The sequence below is a fragment of the Peromyscus maniculatus genome, chromosome 19 (assembly GCF_049852395.1).
Source record: "Peromyscus maniculatus bairdii isolate BWxNUB_F1_BW_parent chromosome 19, HU_Pman_BW_mat_3.1, whole genome shotgun sequence".
In the NCBI taxonomy this organism is placed as follows: Eukaryota; Metazoa; Chordata; class Mammalia; order Rodentia; family Cricetidae; genus Peromyscus; species Peromyscus maniculatus.
In genome coordinates, this window is record NC_134870.1 from 3896546 (window position 1) to 3909176 (window position 12631).

General features: G+C 42.1%; 1 protein-coding gene across 6 annotated transcripts in view; it reads right to left on the reverse strand.

The window, feature by feature from the left end:
- Osbpl1a (oxysterol binding protein like 1A) overlaps window positions 1–12631 on the reverse strand; it is a 183997-nt gene that overhangs the window by 147572 nt on the left and 23794 nt on the right. For all 6 annotated transcript variants that reach the window (XM_076554750.1, XM_076554747.1, XM_076554746.1 and 3 more), the window contains one exon: window positions 6243–6354. In XM_076554750.1, the coding sequence (XP_076410865.1) occupies window positions 6243–6354 (112 nt within the window). The remainder of the gene's footprint in view (window positions 1–6242; window positions 6355–12631) is intronic.

Consider the following 12631-nt stretch of genomic DNA (forward strand, 5'->3'; position numbering starts at 1 on the left):
AAGTTTAGCTCAGTGGTAAAGAACCTGCCTACAAAGTACAAAGTCCTGGGTGAAATCCTTAGCACTGTAAAACAAGGGCCTGTAAGTGTTCTTTTTAGCCAAGTATTGTGGTATACTCCTGTAACCCCAACACTTGGGACACAGCAAAAGGATCAGGATTTCAAAGTTACTCTCTGCTACATAGCAAGTTTAAGGCCACCTTAGACTGTATGAGACCTTGTTTCAAAATAACAACAAAGAAGCAAGTTCCCACAAATACTTAGTGATCCAGCTTAACATGTACTACAAAGGCCATAAGAGTCATTCCCTAACAGTCCTCCTGGCTAAGGAAGACCTTCTAGTCTACTCTTCCCCTGGGCAGAGAAGACAATGAGGAGCCAGGTAACTGGAGAAAGGAACATTTGTTAAGGGCTAGTCACTACTGTGTACATTAAAACAAACACATACACTACATAGGAATGTCTAGAACTAATAACTGACTACAGTTACTACCTATCATCTTCTATGCTCATATCTTTATTCCCATGCACTATCTATCATCTATCTGTCTGTCTGCCCATCACCTACCTGTCTGTCTGTCTGTCTGTCTGTCTGTTTCTATTTCTCTCTGTCCACACAGGCTCTCAGTGGCTTCCTCTATTGCTGGAATTGCTCTGTTCACTCTTTCCTCTCATTGAGTTGTGAGCATTCGGAGAGCAGTGGTATTCCCTTTAGTCCTGTGCACACCACTATCATGTATAGCATTACCCTTGGCTGTGACATATTTCTTCCTCATTCTGGAAGCAGGATAGTCATCTGCATTCTTAATTATCCAGAGCATTTATGAGTGTCTGGCATAAAGTGCATCTGCCTAACAACAATCGAATGGCCCATAACCATATTCCAACTTTAAAAATGAAAAAACGGAATAAACTAATATTCATTTCTACAATTTCTAGGCTCACAAATGAGGGGAAACAGTCAAGGATTCAAACATGCTCCTGGGCATTTCCTGCCCTGTGTTTATCATGGCAGACAAAGAAGACCACTGGCTCAGACAAAGCAAACAAAGGCCTCGGCTGGGGTAGAGGCCCCTAGATTGTTCTTCCAGTGTGCTGTTCAGATAGATGTTTCAGTCGTGGGAAGAGAGAGCTGAATGGCAATGACGTCCATTTTTCTGAATGTTTTCCTCACGGAATGTTCCTTTTGACCTTGGACACAAGGTCTCATGCAGCCCAGACTGGCCTTAATCACACTAGGTAGCTGAGGCTGGCCTGGAAGTCACAGGGCACCTGGATCTACCTCCCAGCCACTGGCATCATTGGCCCCCACCTGCATTTTAAGTCTTTCTTCATCCTGAAGACACTTAGCTGCTTCCCGGAGAAGGTTACATAATAACACAATATTGTACAAACAGCACCTGGGAAAGGAATTTCATGAAGTCTCTACTTTGCAGTCACCACAGACATGAATGATGGGGACAAATGTTACTAATGAACATTGTATCCATGACTAGAAGTTTAAGGGTAAATAAGATGTTTATGTTACCCCTTCCACAGTCTACTTACTAGTTACAAAGGGAAAAAAAGCTACTTTTTCTCAGCAGGTCACAGTATCCGAGTTAGTCAATGTCAGCTGCCTCAATAGTGGCACAGATCAATTCATGTGTTTCCTAATATGCAGGAACACAGGAGACAACCTCACCTACTTAGTATTCCTGCCCCCAGGCATGTACTGTATCTAATCACCTGGAAGGAAAATCTCAAACTGAGGGACATTCAATTAAAAAATCCACAACTGTCTTTCCAACAAACTCTCCCCAATATACACACATACTTTGTGACATACAAGTCTCACCATGCAGCTCTAGCTGGCCTGGAACTCAGTCTAGACAAGTCAGGCCTCAAACTTGAGACAATCCCTCTCCTCAGTCGAAGCTGCCCTCCTCTTCAAGAAGGTCAATACTATATTAAAAAAAAAAGCTGGTGTGTTGTCTCAGATAAAAGGGACTGGAGAGACATGACAGATACAACATGGAATTATGGATTAGATCCAGATTGGATAGATGTCACATGGACAACTGATAAAATTTGTATATGAAATGTATATTATATTATAAAAGGCTCAGTATTCCTTTTCCATAATTCATGGGATTAAAAGTGTTTAACCTTTCAGAGTTTAAAGTTTCATAGTTTTGTTTTGTTTTTTTTGAGGTTTTGGAGTATTTGCAAACTTCACTGGCAAAGTGTCCCTAACCCAAAGTTAGAAATGCTCAAACGCACTAGACCCTCTGCATAATCAAGACAGCAGCTTGATCTGCTTAAGGGGATCAGGATCTGTCCCTGGTGCACAAGGAGCTGGCTTTTTGGAACCCATTACCTCTGCTGGGACACCTTGCTCACCCTTGATGCCGGGGGAGGGACTTAGACCAGCCTCAGCTGAATGTAGCAAGCTCTGCTGATTCCCCATGGGAGGAGGCCTTACCTTTTCAAAGGAGGAAAAGGGGGGTGAGTTGTGGGATAAAGGCTGGTGGGAGAGTGGGGGGAGGGAAGAGAGGGGAGTCTACGGTTGGTATGTAAAATAAATTAAAAAATTCTTAATAAAAAAAAAGTTCAAATACCCTTAACTTTTTAGGCATTATGATATTCAAAAGTTTTAGAACTTGGAGCCATTCTAATTCAGATTGGGGATGTTCAGTCTGTATATTGGATTTATTTATTTCTTTTTATATGCATGAGTGTTTTGTCAATGTGTGTATCTACGCATCATGCCTATACCATGTGGATGCTGGGAAATGAACCTGGGTCTTCTATAAGAAAAACAAGTGCTCTGAGCTGCTGAGTCATCTATCTCTCCAGCCACTCAATTTATCTCTACTAGTGCTAAATTTTTCTGATGTTGATCATTAGTCAGCCTTTGACACGCATAGGTGAACTACTCTGGATTTAACAAACCACAGATTGAAAATGAAATAAAATACAAAGAATCTGTTCTGAACACTGTATTCCTTGCCATTATTTTCTGAGAAACACAACCCAACTGTTTATACAACATAAGCTGGATGAGGCATTACAAGTACTCCAGAGGCTATTGAATGGATTTTCACAAGGGTATCAATACTGTCCAGTGAAGACAGGAATCTTCTTCACAAAGGTGCTGGGACAACTGGAACTTACACAGGAACAGGTCTCCCTGGCCCACAGCATATGAAACTTTAACTCAGAATGGAGCACAGGCGTATAAATAAGCCAGACCTCTTGAACAGAACATTGTTGTGACTTTAGGCTAAGAACACCAGAAACACAAGAACAAAGGGGAAAAACCAAATTAATGGTTCCTCATCAATCAATCAACAACAGGTCCACACAAACAAAACTTTTTCAAAAGTGAAAAAACAACCTCCATGGGAGGGAAGTTTAGAAATCATATATCTGGGGACTGGAAAGACAACTCAGCAGTTAAGAGCACTGGCTGCTCCTCCAGAGAACCAGGGTTCAATTCCCAGCACCTGCATGGCAGCTCACACCCGTCTATAACTCAGTTCCAGTGGATATGGAACCCTCACATGGACATACATGAAGGCAAAAACACTAATACACATAAAATAAAATTTAAAAAATCATATATCTAAGATGGACTTGTATAAACAGCTCATATTAAATAATTTGTGCACAATTTGAAGGCATATGGGAGGCTACCTGTAAGTTCCACTCACACACACAACACACAACACACAAACACACAAACCAACCATTTTATAAAAGGCACTTGAGTACCCATGTATTTTAGAATCCACAGGCCCAGGATTTTAAGATTCTGCAACCAATGCCCAAAGATATGATGGGGGTTTCATTGTGATTATGTAAGAAGACACCCTGTTCTTGAGCCATACTGATATGTTTGGAGGAAATAATGTCATTCAGTATGCCAATTACTTTCAAAAGGTTGGACAAAAAAAAAAATCAATTCAGTAGCATCAAATAATATTTTAAAAGATAAACTAGATACAGGCAAGATGTTTGTATGTGTAATATAAGTGAAAGACAAAAGGCACACAAGTATTCATTTAATTACTCTTAAAACTTTCCATAGGCTAAGAATCAGAGAGAGGGGGGGAGAGAGAGAGGAAGAGAGAGAGAGACAGAGGTTATTCCTCACTAGTACTTGACAGATAGCTGTCTACCCTCTTCCAGAATACCCCTTGTCATGGAAAACTCACTGCATCTCACCTTTCAAGGCAACTCACACCCTTGTGTACAACACAGTGGGCCCAAGATAAACTCTGGCACGTTAACTGACTGTTGTTCTACACAAATCAGACCACCTCTATCTAAATACCATCACTTCAGAGAGTTGGATGTGGTTTTGTTATGCCTACCCCTGTTTCCTGGCTCCATGTTTTATCCAACTATCTGGTTTATGGCCTATCTATTATCAGGCTGAGCTGTCCTCAGCACTTCCTGGAGTCTGCAAATGAAGACTTAATGCCATCCACAAACGGCATTGGATCTGGGTTAGGTGATCTCATCAGAACAAAATCACTCAATTAATTCTCCATTTTCTGTTTTCTACTTCCTGGGCTAGGACCACAGAAGCTGACGAATGGCATTGCTTATAAAATCAATGACGCCCCTGCCTTTGCACAGCTTGGGTTTCAGAAGAACCTTAGAGCATGTCTTCACAATTCCCCTTATTAAATGTCCACTTGTCAAACTAAGCTAACATTCAGTCTCTCAGGAAAATCTGGGTCTTGGGTTTCCATGAGACAACAGAATGACAGAACAGGATAAAAAAGTTACCTCACCTTTCAATTAGATCACAATGTATTAAAGGGCAAAGACCAATATATCCAATTGAAGGGCAAAGACCAATATGAGTCCTTAAGTCGAATGCTACATTGACTGACAGAAGATAAGGGTGGGTTTGGCTATTCACTGAAACCAGAGAGTTCATTTCAAGTGGAGACACTAGCTGAAGATGTAACAAAATGTCAGCCTCCCAGAGTAGCTAGAGGTAGCTGATTGTGACCAGTGTAGTGACTGATGTAGAGAAAGATCTCACCAAAGCCTGCAGTATGTGTTAATAACAATTCTCTAATATATATGCCTAACAAACATTCATTATTTTGTAACTGTAGAATAAGCAAGAAGAGTTCAACATTTTAAACAAAATGGAAAATCATTAAAAGCAAGAGTGTGGTTTTACATGAATAAAAATACTAATAATTAAAGTTACAAAGTTAACATCCTTAAACACAAAGGTGTATCAACCCTACTCTGAATTTCAAGAAAGAGAAACAGAGTATGTGTGAAGTTACATCTGTAATCCTGAGACCTTATCTGCAATGTAGAAACTACCTGCTCTAGCCTTACAGCAAAATCTGGACCACTCAAAGACTAAGCCTATTACCTAAGGCTTTTCTAGTATAAACTTGGCGGTGGTTTTGTTTTAAACTGTAGTGGAGAAATTTCTCTACACAATTAAAGGCTCATACATCTTCTTAAATGCACTTAAATCTCTGATGTCCACAGCAATTACACCAATCCATCAAGAAATGAGTGTTGGTGTTACACTCTAGTGAGATCCTGGGGAGGAAGAGGCCAGGCAGCAATACCCTTTACACTAACAACTGACTCAGATCAACCAGAGCTCCCTCCGACAGTTTCTCTGCCCTTTTATCTAGACTCTCATTATCACGATACAGCAGTTTATCTAAGCCACATCTTCCCATTCTACATTTTCTACTTCTCATTTGGTCGGGCATTTGAGAACACTTTTAACTTATAGGTTCTTTTTAATTGAAGATTTTAATTGTTATAAAGTGAACGTCCCAGCTTGGATGTGAAATCGTCCCCAGCTGGTGGTCATGTTTTGGGAGGTCACAGAATCTCTGAGGTGGTACCTAGCAGAGGAAAGTGGATGGCTGAAGAATGGGCCTCGAGTTTCCCAGCCCTGGCCCTCTTCTGGCGCTCTCTCCGCTCTCTGCTTCTCCAGAGTAAAAAGAACAGCCCCACCCACATGCTCCCACCACCATGGAGCCACCGGCATGCCTTTTGCCAAGTGTGAGCCAACTCAAGTCCTTCTCCAGGCTGCTTCTGCAGCTCTTCTGCCCAGCAACAGTAACTAAGGGAGTGAGGAAACAGATAAAGCTACATCTCAACAAGGACTTTGTAATGACATCAGCAATACAGACAGGTTTGCTGTCACCTGTGACCTTAGCAATAATACAAGCAAACACTATTGCGATTAAGACCCATGTCTACCTTCAAGCATGCCTCTGATTTCTTGGTCACGGGCGGCGTCTTTGGCTGTCTGTCCACTCCCATTGACAACCGTTGTGTCAGCACTGTGCTCCAAAAGAAGCATCACCAGCTCCTAAGCAACAACAACAGAGAAACTTTCTCAGCTGTTATTAAGCTGCTACTTTACTATATGACAGTCTTTTCCAAATTACCAATTGCTATAATTTCTAAAATAGAAAAACATTATGTAAGAATCGTCATACCAAATCAATTATGTCTACAATATATGAGTCAAATAATTCTGCTAATAACTGATAATTGCCTAAACAATTCCCATTCCACAATCAATATATAGCCAATTTCTGTAGCTGACTTTAAACAGGAAATTGTCTGGGAGCTAAAGCGATGGCTCAGCAATTAAGAGCACTTGTGCTTGTACAGAGGAGCAGGTTCACTAACCAGCACCCATATGGCGGCTCACAACCATGGTGATCCCAGCTCCAAGGCTCCAACGGGTATGGTATTCACACACTCATGCTGGCAAAACATTCATACACATAACATAAAAATAACTAAGTCTAAAAACAGTGTAAGTAAATTATCCAGTTATTTTATGAAAACAACTCATGATTATATTAAATATGTAAGCAAACAAACCACAATTTATAGAGAATTCAGGATATTCACTCATTTTAATATAGCCTGATGAGAATAATTTCTTGAACACTTACATTTTCAAAACCTAATTTTAACATTTTAATTATTTTCTAAAGCAATACAGACTGATAGGATATATCACAAAGAAAGAATAGTTTATACTGAAATAATTTCCTGAAGTCAATATTCAATAAAGAGGGTGTGGCAGTTTGAATGTAATTGGTCCCCATAAGCTCATAGGGAGTGGCACTATTAGGAGGTGTGGCTTTGTTGGAGTGAGTGTGGCCTTAATGGAGGAAGTGTGTCACGACGGGACGGGCTTTGAGGTCTCCTATGCTCGGGATTCCCTATGTCTCAGTTGACTTTTTGTTCCCTGCAAGATGTGGACTTTCAGCTACTCCTCCAGCACCATGTCTGCCTGCATGCTGCCATGCTCCCCACCATGATGATAATGGACGGAACCTCTGAAATTGTAATTAAATGTTTTCCTTTATAAGAGTTGCTATGGTACTGGGGTCTCTTCGCAGCAATAGAAACCCTAACTAAGAGAATATTACTCATTTTCACTCTGTGGTTAACTTTTAGAACTTCAGTATGACTGAATGTACTAATATGTAAGCCTAGTATCATATCACCAGTCAGCCATACAACCTAAGACAAGCGACATGGGGAAAACCCAGACAGCAGAAGTGTGGTGCATGCCCTAGGACACACAGCACCCAGGAAGGGTGCCAACACTTCATTTTTAGCTCCACACTAAGTGCTGTTCCAACTCCTTAACTAATGGTCCCTGAAAAACATGGCGTGAGAGCCTGTCTGTCCTACACTTTTCATCTTTCCTTTAGGCCTTAAAATCCCCTACGTTATTTTTAAGTATTCACACTTAAATACTTATATAATGAACAAAAATATATCTACCATATACACTATATACAAACATTTTAGTCTATGTCTTTCCAGTTGGTGCTCCTCCAAGTAAGCTTGAGCCTTCCTATGGAGCCCAGACTGGCCTCAAACAATCTTCTTGCCTTGCTTTTTTCCAGTAGATAAGGTCATAGGAGATACATAGGGAAACAGAAAACCCACTAGTATTTTAATAAAGGGAATTTTTAAATGACACTTCAGTATTTTGTGTCATTCTAGAGGTAATATTTCATGAAAATATTTCATGTGAGAAAATGAACCCAGAGAGTGATAAAAATTATTAACAAAATTGCATTGATGGTGGCATATACATTAAATTGGGAGGCAGAAGCAGGTGGGTCTCTAAGTTCGAGGCCAACCTGTCTATAGAGCAAGTTCCAGAACAGTCAGGGCTACACAAAAAAAAACCCTATCTTGAAAAACCAAACCAAACCAAACCAAAAGTATTTACACATCGTCCATTTGATAAAAGAATTGTATACAGAATATACAAAGAACTTTACAACTAACAAGACAATCCAATTTTAAAATGCAAAGAGCAGCGTATGGCAGCTCATATCTGTAAACACAACATTCAGGAGGCTGAAGAAAAGGGATCATGAGTTCAAGGCCAGCCTGGGCTACATACTGACATCTTATCTCAAAGACAAAAAACAGAAATTTTTTAAAATAAATAAAATGGGTGAGATAGCATTTGAACAATCTGAAAAGAGCTTCTGAGCCGCCCACCCTGCCTTGACGTCCTGAATCAGGGGCCCTAGGTCTACTTAGCCACCTCCAGGCGGGGAAGGCAAGCTCTCAGAAAAGAGCTGGTGTCAGAATAGATGTGATATTCAGAGTCAAAATTAGAACAGCAGAAGACAGCCCAAGGACTGGTGGCTGCATTTTATCCACTGTCATCGACGAGACACCCAAACGGACAAGTGGGGATGACACTGACATCTCAGTGGACAGAGAGGCTTTGTTTTCAGGGCACTGCAAAAGAACTCTTCTTGGACTTGAAACTGTTCTGCAAGCCCAACTGGGCTTCCCTCTAACCCAGTTCAAGGCCACCTGGCCCTCTGTAACACTGCAGATCCAAGACAGCTCTGTCACCTGCTCATCTGCCAGACCCTCCTGAGCTGTCCCTGGTGCTGAAGGAAGATCCACTCAGAGAACTCCTTTAATCTGCTGGTTTTGCTGCCATCTTCTAAGCTTCTCACTAACTCCCCAAATTCTATTTATTGATCATTGACGGTAGTTATGTATTTAATATGTAAAAGGCCCTACAGAGAAAACATTCCTAGATTCCAAATACTGAAGGCAGAATGGGAAGCTACCATGCAGGGGATGGACCTTGGGTTCACTCCTCAGCGTTAGGGAATCAGGGAAGCGCCACAAAACTTTGAGAAAGAGAAGTCTCTGACAGAATTGCAGCTCAGATCATGATGCTCACTGGGACAACCCCAGCAGAAGGTGAAAGTGGGGTTTTTAAAAAGCCAGGAAGATGTCTGAGGGATAAAGCCTAGGTCAAAAGCAATGGGGGCATTCCTAATTCTCAGCATAGAAGGCAAGAACGGTCCACAGTGCAGTACTTTGAGCACCAATGCAAACACGGCACAAGGATCCAGTGTGAGGACTAGGAGTCTCTTTTTAGACACAGGAGACACCAGAGGCCTGAAGCAGTGAAGACAGCATGCCAGGCCTCCGACGGAGGACCCCGACGCCTTATGAGAAGCATGGGGTGAAATAACAGATTCCAAAATAATCCCCAAGGAAGATCGAATGGCGTCAAAAGAACAGATTGGCTGGGTGAGGTGGAACATTTCCAGAGAAAAGAGAAGGGTAAGAAAAACATGGAGAAATGCCTCACAGGAACGAGCATCAAGCAAGCAGAGAACCAGCTGGAGAGACTGTGCCTACTCCTCCTGGAGAAGTCTCAGCTGTCAGACTAAAACGTGGAAATAGATGCCCTGAGACCTAGAGAGCCACAGCGCCCTCCGAAGACTCCAGATAAGCGCCTGCCCCGAAAACCAGGCGAGAGGGGTGCCAGGGAGCTGTAGGAGGGCTGCGGTCTTAAACTCAGGGCCAAGACAGATGCCTGCTCAGAGCAGGCTCAGGGCCGACTACAGAGTTCAGCAGCCTCCTAACCGCCCTCTCTGCTCCATCTACTTCCTTTCCTCAGCCCTCTCGTCACCTGTAGTTAGTGTCTGCTTCCCCTCAGGGAAGAGTCTGAGGTGCTCCATTTTTCCCTATACCTGAACAGCAGCCACTTCTGAACATTTACCCATAAATAAAGATATTCTGTTTCACATATTTCTGGCCAAGAAAGCACTTTGTCCAATTTGTCTAATAAGTCAGAAGACTAAAGTCTACTTGTTCTGTTCTTTTTTGGCAAGTGTCCCACTAAAAGGGGTGCCACACAACGAAGGTGACAGAAAAGTTAGCACAGTCGTTAGTCACGTCCCCAATTGCCCTCACCTCACCCTGCACACCCACTGTCAATCACTCCTCATTAAACCATTACAATGCTGTCAGCATCACACAAGTCACCTCAGATGATAAAGAGGAAAAGACCCGCACCCACATTGCTTTCTGAGCAATTTCCTAAGAAGGAATTCACACAGCATCAATTTTACCCTGCAAAAAGACACAGTTCTTTGGCTTTTAGTATACTCACAGAATTGCACTATAATATATACTATTGAATGCTGTGGATGATTGATTGATAAATAAAACACTGATTGGCCAATAGACAGGCAGGAAGTATAGGCGGGACTAGCAGAGAGGAGAATTGGGAGAACAGGAAGGCAGAGTGGGAGGAGACGCCAGCCTGCCATCCAGGGAGCAGCATGTAAAGGCAGCAGGTAAAGCCACAAAACACATGGCGACATACAGATGAACAGAAATGGGTTAATTTAAGATAGAAGAACTAGGTAACAAGAAGCCTGCCATGGCCATACAGTTTGTAAGCAATACAAGTCTCTGTGTTTACTCAGTTGGGTCTGAGCGGCTGCAGGACTGGCAGGTGAGAGAGATTTGTCCTGACCGTGGGCCAGGCAGGATTGGAGAAAACTTTAGCTACACTGAGTATCAGAACATTTCATCACCCTCAAGAGCCCTCATATCCACAGATAATTGCTCCCTGTTCTGATCCTTTTCCACATCCCCTAGCAACCCCTCATCTACATTAGGTCTTTATGAACTTGCCTCCTAAACATTTCAATGAAAGAATTACCCATTGTATGGCCATATGTGTATGGTCTCTTCCAATCACAGGGTGGAGGTTCTTCTGTTTGGGCATCTACCAGTACTTCATTCTTCTATGGCTGAACAACTTGTCCAGCATCTGGACACCACACCTTGCTTATTCATTAGATGAACAATTAGGCTTTTGTTTTTGGTCTATTATGAATGATGCTGCTAAGAATATTACCATATTGATTTGTTTAAACTTTATTATAAAGAATGTCATAAATTAAAAAAAATTACACATGAAAATTAACCAGACCCAAAGACTATAAAATTCAATGAATTTCTATACAATTAGAATAGGCATTTGGGAATTTTAGAGCTCCACATTAGATTTTATACTTTAGCTATGGAATGTATTTTTATGAATTTATCCACTACCAAAAATGAAAACTCCATAACAGAGTTGGAACTAGAAGGACAATGAGCTAGTTATATCCCCTTGTGTAACTCATGTTCGTGACCTGCATTCACTAACGTAAACACTCACACACTGTGAGGTATCAACTACTATCAGCTCTGTTTAGAGATGAAGGACCTGGGCCAGAGGTTAATAAATGTGTTACATATTTGTAAGAAAACATACTAAACAGGTATAAAGTGTAGCCTTGTGTACTAGGTAATTCATTTTACAACAAAGTTCATTTTACAACGACAATCAACAGTCAAGTTCTACTCAAGTTAGAACTGGACACATGATTGATTTTACTTCTGTAACTGGGTCATGAGATCCAGCACAACTTACTTACTAAAGGGAGACTGTGCTGTGTGGACAGAACCTATTTAGTTCTCTGAGTGGGGCTGAAAAGCCTGGCAGGGTATAATTCCAGCACTTGTGAGGGTGAGGCAGGAGATTTGCCATTCAAGGCCATCCTGAGCTACATAGTAAGTTCCATGCCTCCATTAAGATTCATGCTACACCTGCCAGTCTAGGATACAGGATGAGACTCTAAAAAGGTTGGAGGAGGGAGCTGGATACTCCCTGGAAAAACCATCTCCATGGAGCTAAGCCTGAGGGTGATCTATATAAACTCTAAACAATTCCCTACAAGCAGTGGCCTCAGTCCCATGACTTCAGTGAGCTCTGCCAACCCCCAAATGAGCCTCCAAGTGGCTCCAAGCCCCAGAAGAGAGCCGTCCAGCTGAGTTCAGTCTCTCGTCGTCCTGAACAGAGAACATAGCTAGGGTATGCATAGAGTTTTCCACTAAATCCTGCTGCTGATCTGTTACACAGCAACAAAACCAATACATATGTGTAAGCCTAGCGGTGAGCAGAGCGGCCTGACGATGGCTAGAGCATCTTCAGCTGAGCATGCGCCCTGAAACCCAAAGATTCACTTCCCAGCTTCCCTTTAGCAAGCACGGCCAGGTGACTGCTCTAGTCAGGAGGACAAGCACAGTGTCACGTGACAACTTGCAGGAATCTCCTGGAAGAAACAGTGCTGTTCTTGTACCTGTTTTGCTTCTTCTAGCCTGATGCCCGTAATTTGCTGGCTCCCACACCAGATGGTACAGTCAAAACCACACCCAGAACAAGACAGAAAATTCTCAGGTATGTGCCGCCTGCCCTGGACTTACCTAGCTGGACTTTCACGGGA